The sequence below is a fragment of the Dendropsophus ebraccatus genome, chromosome 13 (genome assembly GCF_027789765.1).
Source record: "Dendropsophus ebraccatus isolate aDenEbr1 chromosome 13, aDenEbr1.pat, whole genome shotgun sequence".
In the NCBI taxonomy this organism is placed as follows: domain Eukaryota; kingdom Metazoa; phylum Chordata; class Amphibia; order Anura; family Hylidae; genus Dendropsophus; species Dendropsophus ebraccatus.
The window spans coordinates 4,842,020-4,859,060 of NC_091466.1; the positions used below are offsets into that span (position 1 = coordinate 4,842,020).

The 17,041-nt window shown below is 55.1% G+C and overlaps 1 protein-coding gene across 1 annotated transcript; it reads right to left on the reverse strand.

Annotated features, from left to right (window-relative positions):
- Positions 1-3,931: 3,931 nt before the first annotated feature.
- On the reverse strand, positions 3,932-16,787 carry LOC138771266 (uncharacterized). Its single transcript, XM_069950860.1, has 5 exons — positions 16,681-16,787; positions 10,351-10,509; positions 6,014-6,178; positions 5,400-5,558; positions 3,932-4,170 (listed from the first exon to the last, which is right to left on the reverse strand). Exons 1-5 carry the CDS (start codon positions 16,681-16,683, stop codon positions 4,006-4,008), a joined length of 651 nt encoding a protein of 216 aa, XP_069806961.1. The 5' UTR covers positions 16,684-16,787; the 3' UTR covers positions 3,932-4,005.
- Between the last annotated feature and the right edge of the window lie 254 nt (positions 16,788-17,041).

The following is a 17,041-nucleotide window of genomic DNA, read 5'->3' on the forward strand; positions in this document are numbered from 1 at the left end:
TTCATGGACAGTGACATCCCCAACCAGCTCAGCGGTGATAGAAATAACCAGATCCGGCAGCCATCACTTCTAGTCGGCTCCTCCACAAACTGGCCCAGAAAATTATCCTGCAGGAGGTTAAGAAATTCCCTCCCCTTTGTGGATTTAGCTGAACCGTGACCCCAATCTATATCTGGGTAGTTGAGGTCCCCCATTATCACTACTGTCCCCTCCCGGGCAGCCCGCTCTATTTGTCTATGCAGCTGACCATCTATCCCCTCAGTAATGTTGGGGGGTCTATAGATTACACCAAGAATAATTTTTTCACTCTTTACCTCCCTCTGTAGTTCTACCCATAATGCTTCCACATCATCACAGTCATCGCCCACTATTGCATCTTTTACACTCACTTTAATATAATTTCTGACATACAGACATACTCCTCCTCCTGCCCGCCCTGTCCTTATACCATACAGACATACTCCTCCTCCTGCCCACCCTGTCCTTATACCATACAGACATACTCCTCCTCCCCTTCTGCCCGCCCAGTCCTTATACCATACAGACATACTCCTACTCCCCTTCTGCCCACCCAGTCCTTATACCATACAGACATACTCCTCCTCCCCTTCTGCCCACCCGGTCCTTATACCATACAGACATACTCCTCCTCCTGCCCACCCTGTCCTTATACCATACAGACATACTCCTCCTCCTGCCCACCCTGTCCTTATACCATACAGACATACTCCTCCCCCTGCCCACCCTGTCCTTATACCATACAGACATACTCCTCCCCCTGCCCACCCTGTCCTTATACCATACAGACATACTCCTCCCCCTGCCCACCCTGTCCTTATACCATACAGACATACTCCTCCCCTCCTGCCCACCCTGTCCTTATACCATACAGACATACTCCTCCTCCCCTTCTGCCCACCCTGTCCTTATACCATACAGACATACTCCTCCTCCTGCCCGCCCTGTCCTTATACCATACAGACATACTCCTCCTCCCCTTCTGCCCACCCGGTCCCTTCTGAACAATGTAAATCCCTGAATATTGACAGCCCAGTCATGTGAGGAGTCCAGCCATGTCTCAGTCACACCAACCACATCAATGGACTCCTCCACAACCAAGGCCTCCAGCTCCCCCATCTTGCTGGCTAGACTTCTGGCATTAGTGACCATACACTTTATATTACCATTGTGTTTACCCGCTTCATTATAAGAAATGGGATTTATTACTGTGCTGTGACTACAATCATCCCCACTGCTCATCCGCAACATATGGATCTCCCTATCCACTGCTCTTATCCTCCCCCCACAGGAGGGACCCTGACCCTGAACTATGTGCAGTGGTATGCAAAGGCTGGTGATCACGTGACCGTGCCCCGTAACCATGGTTCTTCCAATGGCCGTCGAGCTTTGACCAGGGGTTACTATGTGACTTCCTCTTGCAAGTCAGTCTATTCCCTGCCACAAAGGGGATAGGATGTCTGTGTGAGTTCTGCCCTCTACCTCAGAGAAGACAGATGTGTTCCTGTGTCCCTCTTCACCTTCAGAAGAGTGTCTGGTGCTCTGCTGTAGCAGTTCCTGGCTGTCCGCCTGCTCAAGTGCCTGGAGTATCCTCTCATCTGGGTGTCGTTCCGGTTCTCTATCTCCTCATCAACTCAAGATATTTAACGCAAGTACTCTAATCCACCCAGCATCTCTATTCCTCTATCACTACTACTCCCATCATCCGGCACGCTTCACCTCAGCCTATGCAACACCACCTTTGCTCTGTCTGTTTAAACCTGCTATATACCCGGTTGCATCCGGACGAGACTGTTGCTACCAGTTACCTCAGTTACAATAAACTTGTAACCACCGCTGTTACTGAACCCTGGCATTGGTGTCCCTTATCTGGTGCCCCGACTAGGTACAGCGAAGAATCGCATGCCCAGTATCCCGCATAGTACCGAAGACCGGTCCCCAGCTGTGCCACCCTCGTGCCATTACCATGACAACTCTATACCCTGCAGCTGCCCCGGTTCCTGTCTGCTAGTAACACCTGCACTGCGGAGTGGCCCCCACGGGTCAGGGCATCGCAATAAGAGGGGGGACGTCTTCCGAGAATCACCTTGTCCACGTTAGGGATACTCTCACCAAGATATGGGGCTGTATACCTGAGTATGGTACTGACCCCAGCAGGACAAAGCTGCTACTTGCCTACGTATCCTGCTGTAACGCATGGCTATCCCAAAAGGGTTCGGGAAGTCTGCTCCACCCAGCACAGGGACCTGGGGCCTTCTACTACGCTTATAGAATGGGTATCCCGACACTGCAGGGCATTAGGCAGTCAGATAGGTGAGTAAGAGTTTCTTCTTCTTCTCTTCACTACGCAATCTAGAGTACACGGCTACCCTTTCCCGGCAGAGGACGCGGCCACGCTATCCTGGCACAGTACACGGCTACCCTATCCCGGCAGAGGACACGGCCACCTTGGACAGGGCCCTCACCATGCTCCTTTCCTCTCCCTGTTACAGCTTCTCTCTCCCCGGCACCTGCAGTTACTGGAGCCTTATTACTGTATTACACTGGAAAAGTACCTCAGTAACCGGACGTTATCTTGGATAAGCTGCTGGACTCTGTCCGTCATTCTGCACCTACACACCAGGTTACACTTGGATTATCCAAACCTGCGGAAGCAGCGCCTGTCTGACCGGGGAGAGTACCAACACCACTCCAGGCTATCGTGACCAGTGCCCAAGTGACCCTACACCCACCGAGCAGGCAAATCACTGCCAGAGCTACCCCGGAATTGGGCTGTATACATACTTCTTATGGATGGAGGTGGTCAGGAAGTCTGCGGCTGGAAGGCGGTGACCTGTGGTGTATGCATTGCATAGAGCGCTATAGCACAGGCCTTCAGTGCGTCCTACAGTCCCCAAGCTGCGGTGATGCCAGGCCCCCACCGACCCGCCGCCATGACGCCCAGCCCCCCCACACCCAGCTGCCGCAGTGATACCCGGCCCTCCACACCCAGCCGCTGCCATGACACCCAGCCCCCCCACACCCGGCCGCCGCAGTGATACCTGGCCACCCACACCCAGTGCAGTGCGTCCTACAGGCCCCAAGCTGCTGTGATGCCAGGCCCCCACCGACCCGCCGCCATGACGCCCAGCCCCCCCACACCCGGCTGCCGCAGTGATACCTGGCCACCCACACCCAGTGCAGTGCGTCCTACGGGCCCAAAGCTGCGGTGCTGCCTAGCCCCCACCCGGTTGCCGCTATGATACCCGGCCCCCCACACCCGGCCGTTGCAGTGATGTCTGGCCCCCCACACCCAGCCGCCATGATGCCCGGCCCCCTCACACCCAGCCTCTACAGTGTTGCCCGGCCTCCCCACCCCACCTCTGCAGTGATACTTGGCCCCCAACACCCGGCCTCCGCAGTGATGCCCGGCCCCCCCACACCCAGCCTCTGCAGTGATGCCCAGCCACCCCACACCCAGCCGCCATGATACCAGGCCCCCCACACCCGGCCTCTGCAGTGATACCTGGCCCTGGTGTGTGCAGAAATATCGGTCACTGTGTAAAATCTGGCAGATCTCCCTGGTGCCTGGACCAACAATGGGCAATGCCGTACTCTACGCCCAGTATCTGTTGGAGAAAATGTCAGCAGGACCCCTCCCCCCACCTTGGAACATCCCCTTCTCCCCCCTCCGGGTCACCACTCCGGAACATTCCCCCCCTCCGGGTCACCGCATGCTGGGGACACCACTGAGGCTTGGGGGGGGGGGGGGGGGGGTAGCCCCTGGTGCCAGCCCCCCTCAGTGCTGCAGTGTAGGGGTCTTCTCTCTCCAGATCTGTGGACTGCGATGGTCCCCAATGTCTTAGTCCTGGATCACATTGTGGGTTCTGGTTGTGGCCTCAGACGCCTCCCGAACAAACACCACATGGCCGTACACGATTTTCCTTTTTATTTTATTACAACAAAAGCAACTGCAAAACATTCACAATCCGGGGGGCACCGGGGGTCTCACACCTTCTTCAGGTGCCTCATCAGAGCATCATTACAGGCCACCATGATCCCCCCAATCAGGTTCATAAACTCCTGGAAGTTCAGCTCTCTGTCCTGTTTACCATCGACTGCTCCGTCCACCGATTCCATCAACTTGCGGACAATGTTCGGGTCCTTCTGGTTCTGTGGACAAAGACATTGGGGGTCACCAAACAGAACAAGCCCTTCATGGTGGAGTCCTAGGAAGATGTCACAGGGACCCTCTGCTATAAGATCAGCACACAGCTCTCCTGACATCCTCTGTGCTGCTGGGACCCCTAGGTGATCAGCCCCCTCCTCTCCTGACATCCTCTGTGCTGCTGTGTCCTCCCCTATAAGATAAGCCCCCTCCTCTCCTGCCATCCTCTGTGCTGCTGGGACCCCTAGGTGACCAGCACCCTCCGCTCCTGACATCCTCTGTGCTGCTGGGACCCCTAGGTGACCAGCAGCCTCCTCTCCTGACATCCTCTGTGCTGCTGGGACCCCTAGGTGACCAGCAGCCTCCTCTCCTGACATCCTCTGTGCTGCTGGGACCCCTAGGTGACCAGCACCCTCCTCTCCTGACATCCTCTGTGCTGCTGGGACCCCTAGGTGACCAGCACCCTCCTCTCCTGACATCCTCTGTGCTGCTGGGACCCCTAGGTGACCAGCACCCTCCTCTCCTGACATCCTCTGTGCTGCTGGGACCCCTAGGTGACCAGCACCCTCCTCTCCTGACATCCTCTGTGCTGCTGGGACCCCTAGGTGACCAGCACCCTCCTCTCCTGACATCCTCTGTGCTGCTGGGACCCCTAGGTGACCAGCACCCTCCTCTCCTGACATCCTCTGTGCTGCTGGGACCCCTAGGTGACCAGCACCCTCCTCTCCTGACATCCTCTGTGCTGCTGGGACCCCTAGGTGACCAGCCCCCTCCTCTCCTGACATCCTCTGTGCTGCTGGGACCCCTAGGTGACCAGCCCCCTCCTCTCCTGACATCCTCTGTGCTGCTGGGACCCCTAGGTGACCAGCCCCCTCCTCTCCTGACATCCTCTGTGCTGCTGGGACCCCTAGGTGACCAGCCCCCTCCTCTCCTGACATCCTCTGTGCTGCTGGGACCCCTAGGTGACCAGCCCCCTCCTCTCCTGACATCCTCTGTGCTGCTGGGACCCCTAGGTGACCAGCCCCCTCCTCTCCTGACATCCTCTGTGCTGCTGGGACCCCTAGGTGACCAGCCCCCTCCTCTCCTGACATCCTCTGTGCTGCTGGGACCCCTAGGTGACCAGCCCCCTCCTCTCCTGACATCCTCTGTGCTGCTGGGACCCCTAGGTGACCAGCACCCTCCTCTCCTGACATCCTCTGTGCTGCTGGGACCCCTAGGTGACCAGCCCACTTACATCGGTGAAGGATTTCAGCTCTGTTTTCATGAAGGCTTCGAACTCTGAGTAGTTCATCTGGTTCTTGTCGCCCTTCTTGCCGGCGTAGTGTTGGAAGGTGCGGACGATGGTTTCCATGGCGGTCTCCATCTCTGTGGGGGGGACAACGGGGACCGGATTCTGGGAGGATAAAAAGGTTAATAATTAGTGACTGCTCCATCATGGCCGCCCTGAACCAGTCACACTGTGGGGGAAGAGGAATGTCCAGGCCTTTTCCCAAAGACAGCGCCACACTTGTCCACAGGTTGCATGCGGTATTGCAGCTCAGCCCCCTCCATGTCCGTAGCTGGATGGGTGCGGCACCGGGTGTGGATGAAGCCTTCATGTTACTTTAACCCAGTATAAAGCCACGTGGTGTATAGCCCAGTAGGGGGCAATGTGGAGCAGACCCTCTATGTAGGGAGCCTGCAGTGTCCATAGGACAGCCAGTGACCTGAATATGACCGCACCATATCACTCAACGTCTGTACCGAGCCGCCGAGACCATTTACACAGTGCGGCGACATTTATAGATGGTGATTCATTGTACAAATACACAGGTATCGCTCAGCGACCATAGATGTGGCGCCTCCTACCTTCTTGGGTTCAGGGCACTTGGCCAATGCATCGTTACAAGCCACCATGATCCCACCAATGAGGTTAAGGAACTCCTGGAAATCCAGCTCCTGGTTCTTCTTTCCATCAACCCCACCGTCTACAGAGTTCATCATCTTCTTCAGGAGGTTGGGGTCCTTCTGGTTCTGGGGGAGCAGGAGAAGGGACGTTATCTGGAGGGGTTCTATACCCCACGGCACAGACATTGGGCAAGACGGTAAAAGCCAGAGCCAGAAGACCCTTACAGCTTAGACTGAAGGCCTTCACAGCACAGGGCATGGACATTGGACAAGAAGCCACAGCACAGGGCATGGACATTGGACAAGAAGCCACAGCACAGGGCATGGACATTGGACAAAAAGCCACAGCACAGGGCATGGACAAGAAGCCACAGCACAGGGCATGGACATTGGACAAGAAGCCAAGAGACCTTCATAGTGCAGGACACGAACATCAGATAATGAGACAAGAGACCCTCAGAGCCCTGGACATGGACATCAGGCAAGACTGTAAAAGCCAGGGTAGCCTCATAGCCCTGATTGACCACATTCATAGTCCAGGGCACTGACCTTGTGCTAGATCGGGGAGGGGGGGGGTCAAATTTAAATCCATAGTTGGCCAAAATAAAAACATTGGACAAAGTCGCAGGCCAACCATGATATTTATTGAATCTCGAATTTGGCGGTCCTGGCACTGTCAGAGCAGCATGCGGTGTTCCTGGCACTGTCAGTGGTGTGCGCCTCCCAGCGCTGTGCACTATGATAAATTTCTATGATACGATTAAACCCCAACCCATGTAATAGCCCCCCCCCAATATTGCCCCATGTAGTAGCCAACCCAACCAAAATTGCTCAACATATTAGCCAGCCCTCCCCATAGTCTCTTATAGCAGTCAGCCCTCCCCTATAGTCTCTTATATAGTAGTCAGCCCTCCCCCATAGTATCTTATATAGTAGCCAGCCCTCCCCATAGTCTCTTATATAGTAGCCAGCCCTCCCCATAGTCTCTTATATATAGTAGCCAGCCCTCCCCATAGTCTCTTATATATAGTAGCCAGCCCTCCCCCATAGTCTCTTATATAGTAGCCAGCCCTCCCCATAGTCTCTTATATAGTAGCCAGCCCTCCCCATAGTCTCTTATATATAGTAGCCAGCCCTTCCCATAGTCTCTTATATAGTAGCCAGCCCTCCCCCATAGTCTCTGATATAGTAGCCAGCCCCTTCCCAGTAGTCTCATAAAGTAGCCAGCCCTCCCCCATAGTCTCTTATATAGTAGCCAGTCCTCCCCCATAGTCTTATATAGTAGCCAGCCCTCCCCATAGTCTCTTATATAGTAGCCAGCCCCTTCCCAGTAGTCTCATAAAGTAGCCAGCCCTCCCCCATAGTCTCTTATATAGTAGCCAGTCCTCCCCCATAGTCTTATATAGTAGCCAGCCCTCCCCATAGTCTCTTATATAGTAGCCAGCCCCTTCCCAGTAGTCTCTTATATAGTAGCCAGCCCTCCCCATAGTCTCTCATATAGTATCCAGCCCTCCCCCATAGTCTCTTATATAGTAGCCAGCCATCCCCACAGTCTCTTATATAGTAGCCAGCCCTCCCCATAGTCTCTTATATAGTAGCCAGCCCTCCCCATAGTCTCTTATATAGTAGCCAGCCCTCCCCATAGTCTCTTATATAGTAGCCAGCCCCTTCCCAGTAGTCTCATATAGTAGCCAGCCCTCCCCATAGTCTCTTATATAGTAGCCAGCCCTCCCCATAGTCTCTTATATAGTAGCCAGCCCTCCCCATAGTCTCTTATATAGTAGCCAGCCCCTTCCCAGTAGTCTCATATAGTAGCCAGCCCTCCCCCATAGTCTCTTATATAGTAGCCACAGCGGGCCAAAAATAATGGCACCACGGGCCAGATTTAGCCCACACAGTTTGACATGACTCAGCTAGACAGTAAATACCAACCCCATCCCCACAAATGGAGAAAAGTGTAAAGAACTGGTTATCTGGCCCTTGATGGACTTGCTGCTCATTGTGGTTATCAGGGCTGTTACTTGATCCATATGTTACAGGGTGACATGATGCCCCATGACAGCATCAATGTTACCTCGGGCCACTATGAGCTATCGGTATAAAGACTTCTCAGGGCCACTCAAAAACCTGCCCACCAGGAGCTGTACGCCTACTATAAGCCTGCCCTCCAGGAGCTGTACCCCTACTATAAGCCTGGACACCAGGAGCTGTACCCCTACTATAAGCTTGCCCACCAGGAGCTGTACACCTACTAGAAGCCTGCCCACCAGGAGCTGTACGCCTTTCATAAGCCTGCCCTCCAGGAGCTGTACCCCTGCTATAAGCCTGCCCACCAGGAGCTGTACACCTACTAGAAGCCTGCCCTCCAGGAGCTGTACCCCTACTAGAAGCCTGCCCTCCAGGAGCTGTACCCCTACTAGAAGCCTGCCCACCAGGAGCTGTACGCCTACCATAAGCCTGCCCCCCAGGAGCTATACACCTACCATAAGCCTGCCCACCAGGAGCTGTACCCCTGCCCTCCAGGAGCTATACACCTACCATAAACCTGCCCACCAGGAGCTGTACCCCTACTATAAGCCTGCCCTCCAGGAGCTATACACCTACCATAAGCCTACCCACCAGGAGCTGTACACCTACCATAAGCCTACCCACCAGGAGCTATACACCTACTATAAGCCTGCCCACCAGGAGCTATACACCTACTATAAGCCTGCCCTCCAGGAGCTATACACTTACTATAAGCCTGCCCACCAGGAGCTGTACGGAGTAGCGGATTATAATAGGGGCATTTCGGGTGGCAGCCCGGGCCCATGGCCACCCAAAAAGACTTATATTTTTAGTGTTATATTGTCTCCTGGCTACAGTTCTGCCATGATTTGCAAAATATTGCATCTTTTTTGACAAAATTTTACACAAATCAGGGCATCCTGACAGTATCTATGCCATACTATGAACACCACGCTAATGCTGCCATAGTTACAGTGGGTTGGGGGGGCCCAGGGTTGGTGAACAGCCCGGGGCCTATGGTAAAGTTACTCCGCCCCTGGCTGTACGCCTACTATAAGCCTGATCCCCAGGAGCTGTACGCCTACCATAAGCCTGCCCTTCAGGAGCTGTACCCCTACTATAAGCTTGCCCTCCAGGAGCTGCACGCTTATCATAAGCCTGCCCACCAAGAGCTGTACGCCTATCATAAGCCTGCCCACCAGGAGATATACACCTACCATAAGCCTGCCCACCAGGAGATATACACCTACCATAAGCCTGCCCTTCAGGAGCTGTACCCCTACTATAAGCCTTAAGCCTGCCCTCCAGGAGCTGTATGCCTACTATAAGCTTGCCCACCAGGAGCTGTACGCCTACTATAAGCCTGCCCTTCAGGAGCTGTACCCCTACTATAAGCCTGCCCTCCAGGAGCTGTATGCCTACTATAAGCTTGCCCACCAGGAGCTGTACGCCTACTATAAGCTTGCCCACCAGGAGCTGTACGCCTACTATAAGCTTGCCCACCAGGAGCTGTACGCCTACTATAAGCCTGGACACCAGGAGCTGTACGCCTACTATAAGCCTGCCCTTCAGGAGCTGTACACCTACTATAAGCCTGCCCACCAGGAGCTGTACACCTACTATAAGCCTGCCCACCAGGAGCTGTACACCTACTATAAGCCTGCCCACCAGGAGCTGTACACCTACTATAAGCCTGCCCACCAGGAGCTGTACACCTACTATAAGCCTGCCCACCAGGAGCTGTACACCTACTATAAGCCTGCCCACCAGGAGCTGTACACCTACTATAAGCCTGCCCACCAGGAGCTGTACACCTACTGTAAGCCTGCCCACCAGGAGCTGTACACCTACTGTAAGCCTGCCCACCAGGAGCTGTACACCTACTGTAAGCCTGCCCACCAGGAGCTGTACACCTACTGTAAGCCTGCCCACCAGGAGCTGTACACCTACTGTAAGCCTGGACACCAGGAGCTGTACGCCTACTATAAGCCTGCCCTCCAGGAGCTGTACGCCTACCATAAGCCTGCCCACCAGGAGCTGTACGCCTACCGTAAGCCTGGACACCAGGAGCTGTACGCCTACCGTAAGCCTGCCCTCCAGGAGCTGTACGCCTACTAGAAGCCTGCCCTCCAGGAGCTGTACACCTACTATAAGCCTGCCCACCAGGAGCTGTACACCTACTATAAGCCTGCCCACCAGGAGCTGTACACCTACTATAAGCCTGCCCCTTAGGTTGTACACCTCACCCAACATTATGCCCTAGACGAGTTACCCCAATGTGATGGACTTACTTTAGTGAAGGAGCACAGCTCGGTGTTCATGAAGGTCTCAAACTCTTTGAAGTTCATGGAGGCCTGGCTCCCCTCTTTACCGGCATATCTCTGGAAGACGGTGATGATCTTCTCCATGGATCGCTCCATGTCAGTCGGAGGACTCTGTCTCATTTGTGCCTAAAAATGGAAGAGATTGTAAGGTTTATTGCTGTGTCTGATGGAGATGAGGGGCCCTGGCTCCATCCACTGTGGTCCTGGTGTCTGATCAGAGCAGATATACAGGATCCACGAGGGACTCATTCCCTACTGTACCAGATTGCTCCCTATCCTATTACCTGCTATATATAATAGTGGGGCCATCGCTAGTGACCGCTCGGCAGGAGGAACAAGTCTTCTAGAGCGAGAACGCTGCCTCAGTCATAAATGGAGGCTCTTAGGTTACACAATGGACCTTCTCAGGCTCCCGGAGTGTGAGCGGCTGCTACCCCCCTATAGTGTCACCCCGGCCCTATACTATCTATAATGGAGAGCTGTCACTTTAAGCACATTCCTGCTGCCCGACCGGCCTGTTATCCTGCGGCCATTTAGCCGGTCTACAGAGATTCCACATAAACACGGAACAATAGGAAACTGTTGCCAAGTGATCTGGTATGTTTTATAGGACGGCTACACCCGTGTGTCTCCCATAGCGATCGGCCGTGAATCACAGGAATGCCAGGACGACCCGGGACATGCAGAAACACACCGAGCAGACTCTGCTGCTGTCAGAAGACACACGTCTATGGAGGGGACAAAGTCTCCCGATAACAATCACCCAGGTGGATCATGCTTCAATACCGGACAGGCTGCCCCGGCCCACCATACTGCCAGGAACCACCAGGCCTGCACCACATGGCACTCTGTCATCCAGCCCCACTGATTCTGGTGGGACCATCCAATCTGTAAGGTGGTCTCCCAACTGTCCACTGACTAAATGGGGGAGAGAAGGATAAGGAACATTGATCATCTTGTCCTCAGGCCCACAAGGAGACCTGGCCTAGGCCAGAGTATATCCCGGGGGGTGGGGGGCAATAGCCTAGGCCAGAGTATACCCCTCCAGGCCAGAGTATACCCCTGGGGGGGTGGGATAGCCTAGGCCAGTGTATACCCCTCCAGGCCAGAGTATACCCCTGTAGGGGGGGGGGGGAAGCCTAGGCCAGTGTATACCCCTCCAGGCCAGAGTATACCCCTGTAGGGGGGGGGGGAAGCCTAGGCCAGTGTATACCCCTCCAGGCCAGAGTATACCCCTGTAGGGGGGGGGGGGAAGCCTAGGCCAGTGTATACCCCTCCAGGCCAGAGTATACCCCTGGGGGGGGGGGGGAGAATAGCCTAGGCCAGTGTATACCCCTCCAGGCCAGAGTATACCCCTGGGGGGGGGGGGGGAAATAGCCTAGGCGGCCAGAGTATACCCCTCCAGGCCAGAGTATATCCCGGGGGGTGGGGGGCAATAGCCTAGGCCAGAGTATACCCCTCCAGGCCAGAGTATACCCCTGGGGGGGGGGGGGGATAGCCTAGGCCAGTGTATACCCCTCCAGGCCAGAGTATACCCCTGGGGGGGGGGGGGGATAGCCTAGGCCAGTGTATACCCCTGGGGGGGGGGGGGGGGGGGGGGGGGGATAGCCTAGGCCAGTGTATACCCCTCCAGGCCAGAGTATACCCCTGGGGGGGGGGGGGGAATAGCCTAGGCCAGTGTATAGCCCTCCAGGCCAGAGTATACCCCTGGCGGGGGGGGGGGGGGGGAAGCCTAGGCCAGTGTATAGCCCTCCAGCCCAGAGTATACCCCTGGGGGGGGGGGGATAGCCTAGGCCAGTGTATACCCCTCCAGGCCAGAGTATACCCCAGGGGGTGGGGGGCAATAGCCTAGGCCAGAGTATACCCCTCCAGGCCAGAGTATACCCCTGGCGGGGGGGGGGGGGGGGGGGGGGGGGGAAGCCTAGGCCAGTGTATTCCCCCCCAGGCCAGAGTATACCCCTGGCGGGGGGGGGGGGGGGGGGGGGGGGAAGCCTAGGCCAGTGTATACCCCTCCAGGCCAGAGTATACCCCTGGGGGGGGGGGGGGGATAGCCTAGGCCCGTGTATACCCCTCCAGGCCAGAGTATACCCCTGGGGGGGGGGGGGATAGCCTAGGCCAGTGTATACCCCTCCAGGCCAGAGTATACCCCTGGGGGGGGGGGGGGGAATAGCCTATGCCAGAGTATACCCCTCCAGGCCAGAGTATACCGCTGGGGGGGGAAATATCCTAGGCCAAAGTATACCCCTCCAGGCCAGAGTATACCGCTGGGGGGGGAAATATCCTAGGCCAAAGTATGTCCTGGAGTGTAAAATAGCCTAGGCCAGACTCACTTCACTGGTTTTCTCACACTTTCTCTAATTTGTTAAGAAGTGTGTTGCAGGGCTTCCGGGTCAACTGATCGGTGTGTGACACGCCATGTGCTGATCCGTGTGTGACACGCCATGTGCTGATCCGTGTGTGACACGCCATGTGCTGATCCGTGTGTGACACGCCATGTGCTGATCCGTGTGTGACACGCCATGTGCTGATCCGTGTGTGACACATATGACACATATGGAAAAAGGAAAAAAGAAAAGGACTGCAAAAACACAGTGTGCAGCCATCCTAAACCAGCCTGGCCATAAAGCTCAGCGTGCCCATGAGATCTAATGAAAACAGAGCCCCCCCCCAGTGCAAATACAGAAAAAAGACTGATGGAAAATGGTGCAAACCCCCCTCCGTGCCGCTCCTTCCCAGGTGCTGGGAAAAGATGGATCCCGTCCTGGGCATCTTCTCCCAGTTTCCCAGGACGGGATCCATCTTTTTTCCAGCACCTGGGAAGGAGCGGATCACACTTCAAAGGGCCGCAGCCCGATGAGCGGAATACAGATAGGGACGAAGCGCTTTGCTTCATGCTTACTGTATATTCGCTCATCTCTAGTAGTAGGCAGGGTAGGCAGTTACTATGGGGCCCGTGCAGGAGGGGGGCCCAGGGGAGAAGGTAAGAGCGTGTGTCCTCCTGCTTAACCCCTTATGTACTGCAGTGTATAAGTGACCCAATGTTTACCTACACAAAAAAGGGTTAACAAAGAGAAGACAGATCTCTGCTTCACTGCACTGATAACCTCTGACCTCTGTTCTCCACCTGCTCAAGTAGGAAAGGAAAATGTGCAGAGCTCCTGCAGAGGTCAGGGGTTATCAGTGCACCAGCAGTAACGTAAGTACACATATACGTTGTTTTATATATATATATCATAGGATGATGAGTGGCACTACTGACAATACACGTGGGTGCCAGTGGACATAGTTCAGACCACGAACCTTCTGTGTAGATATATATGATGATCCACGGCACTCCAATAAAGTGAAAAAACTTTGAATTTATTCAAAAACGTGAATTACATAATGCAACACAGCAGGACACCTACATACATACATATACACACACAGTGGTTTGTGTTGTGTGTAGTGGAGGGGGGCCACATATGCTATGGGGCCCCATGAATCCTAGCCCCCCCCCGCCTGAAGCCTAGGCCATAATGTACCCTGGGTGCAATGGGGTAGGGCACCTAATGGCCACAAGATCCACACCTCAGGGGGCAATGAGGCAACCAGGCCACATACCGCTCCGGGGGCAACAGCGGCCACATACCGCTCCGGGGGCAACAGCGGCCACATACCGCTCCGGGGGCAACAGCGGCCACATACCGCTCCGGGGGCAACAGCGGCCACATACCGCTCCGGGGGCAACAGCGGCCACATACCGCTCCGGGGGCAACAGCGGCCATTGTCAGGTCTGGTGACCCAGGGATAACCCAGCTGCAGCCCCAGGGAAGCTTCACAGATCAGTCAGTGACACAATAGGGAGCTGATCCCCGCTGATCAGGGACGAGCGGTCACAGGAGATTAGTCACAGGAAGCGCTCAGAGGTGACGAGGAGAGAAGATTTCTATTCAAGATCCGAAAAGGAAATACGAGTCCTGGAGCGGCGGCCACAGCACGGCGAGCCTTAAAGGGCCAGTCACCTCACAGCCACCCTGAGCTGAGGTGGCTGATAACAGAGAACAAAGCCTTAAAGGGCCAGTCACCTCACAGCCACCCTGAGCTGAAGAGCTGATAACAGAGAACAAAGCCTTAAAGGGCCAGTCACCTCACAGCCACCCTGAGCTGAAGTGGCTGATAACAGAGAACAATAGATTGTATTTGCTGCAATCACAATAACCCTGGTGATTATTATAATAGAGTTGTGTCTAATAACAGGATCTGCCAGGTCTATTGTCTCCAGTGACAGTAATCAGCCGCCCCTCCCGGTATTACAGTCCGGTGGCCGTTATAGGTCAGAGCCCTCCCAGTATTACAGTCCAGTGGCCGTTATAGGTCAGAGCCCTCCCATTATTACAGTCCGGTGGCCGTTATAGGTCAGAGCCCTCCCATTATTACAGTCCGGTGGCCGTTATAGGTCAGAGCCCTCCCAGTATTACAGTCCGGTGGCCGTTATAGGTCAGAGCCCTCCCAGTATTACAGTCCGGTGGCCGTTATAGGTCAGAGCCCTCCCAGTATTACAGTCCGGTGGCCGTTATAGGTCAGAGCCCTCCCATTATTACAGTCCGGTGGCCGTTATAGGTCAGAGCCCTCCCAGTATTACAGTCCGGTGGCCGTTATAGGTCAGAGCCCTCCCAGTATTACAGTCCGGTGGCCGTTATAGGTCAGAGCCCTCCCAGTATTACAGTCCGGTGGCCGTTATAGGTCAGAGCCCTCCCAGTATTACAGTCCGGTGGCCGTTATGGGTCAGAGCCCTCCCAGTATTACAGTCCGGTGGCCGTTATGGGTCAGAGCCCTCCCATTATTACAGCCCGGTGGCCGTTATAGGTCAGAGCCCTCCCAGTATTACAGTCCGGTGGCCGTTATAGGTCAAAGCCCTCCCAGTATTACAGTCCGGTGGCCGTTATAGGTCAGAGCCCTCCCAGTATTACAGTCCAGTGGCCGTTATAGGTCAGAGCCCTCCCAGTATTACAGTCCAGTGGCCGTTATAGGTCAGAGCCCTCCCATTATTACAGTCCAGTGGCCGTTATAGGTCAGAGCCCTCCCATTATTACAGTCCGGTGGCCGTTATAGGTCAGAGCCCTCCCAGTATTACAGTCCGGTGGCCGTTATAGGATAGGTCAGAGCCCTCCCAGTATTACAGTCCGGTGGCCGTTATAGGTCAGAGCCCTCCCAGTATTACAGTCCGGTGGCCGTTATAGGTCAGAGCCCTCCCAGTATTACAGTCCGGTGGCCGTTATAGGTCAGAGCCCTCCCAGTATTACAGTCCGGTGGCCGTTATAGGTCAGAGCCCTCCCAGTATTACAGTCCGGTGGCCGTTATAGGTCAGAGCCCTCCCAGTATTACAGTCCGGTGGCCGTTATAGGTCAGAGCCCTCCCAGTATTACAGTCCGGTGGCCGTTATAGGTCAGAGCCCTCCCAGTATTACAGTCCGGTGGCCGTTATAGGTCAGAGCCCTCCCAGTATTACAGTCCGGTGGCCGTTATAGGTCAGAGCCCTCCCAGTATTACAGTCCGGTGGCCGTTATAGGTCAAAGCCCTCCCAGTATTACAGTCCGGTGGCCGTTATAGGTCAGAGCCCTCCCAGTATTACAGTCCGGTGGCCGTTATAGGTCAGAGCCCTCCCATTATTACAGCCCAGTGGCCGTTATAGGTCAGAGCCCTCCCAGTATTACAGTCCGGTGGCCGTTATAGGTCAGAGCCCTCCCAGTCGCTGTACACACTGACAGATAGGAGCGGCCGTGTATATCTCAGCAATAACACATAAGAGGTGGTCGTGTATACAGAAGGCTGAAGCTATGACCTCACAATCAGTGATGACATCACACTGCAAGATCCATATACACTCTAATAATGAGATCATCCCGCCTCACAGGAGTCAGACCTGTAGGAGTGATGTCACTGGACACTGATGACAACACACTGCACAGGATCACATGGCCATCAGGGCATGCTGGGAGTTGTAGTTTTGTACAGGTTGGAGACCGCTGTATAACCCTAGAACAATGATGTGTGGTGAAATGGCCTCCTGCTCCTCCTCCTCCTCCTCCTCCTCCTCCTCCTCAGGCTACAATCCCTGGCTGAGATCACGGCCCTGAACTCTACAGCACAACACGCAGAGGTACCACAAGGCCCAGCAAGGCCTGAGTCTGTGGAAGCACAGAGATGGTCAGCACAGCCCCCCCCGCCCCCAAATGCCCCAATAACACAGACAACATTCTTGGCAGCGACCTCCCAAGACGCCTCTGACTGCGCAGTGTGAACAGCGACCACTCACCATGCTGAGCCGAGGGGGGAGACAGGTGCTGCCGAGCCGAGCGGAGGTGAGAGACTGAGCAGAGGAAAGAAGAAACTTAAAGAGGAGGAGGAGGAGGAGGAGGGAGCCGCACCCATAGGCCGCCAGCCAACACCCAGCCCAATTTCTGCATTCCTCCCCATTCTGGATGATTGCTCAGAGGAAAAAACCATTTACTGATGACTAATCCAGAGCGGAGGGATCAGCGGCCGCACATCTGCCGTATATAATCCAGAGCGGAGGGATCAGCGGCCGCACATCTGCCGTATATAATCCAGAGCGGAGGGATCAGCGGCCACACATCTGCCATATATAATCCAGAGCGGAGGGATCAGCGGCCACA

What these genes read in the sequence shown, in the direction of transcription:
- LOC138771266 (XM_069950860.1), bottom strand. An exon ending in AGCTGTGCTCCTTCACTAAA is followed by an intron (nt 6,179 to 10,350) that starts GTAAGTCCATCA and finishes CTGCTCCCCCAG; the next exon opens with AACCAGAAGGACCCCAACCT. An exon ending in AGCTGAAATCCTTCACCGAT is followed by an intron (nt 4,171 to 5,399) that starts GTAAGTGGGCTG and finishes CTTTGTCCACAG; the next exon opens with AACCAGAAGGACCCGAACAT.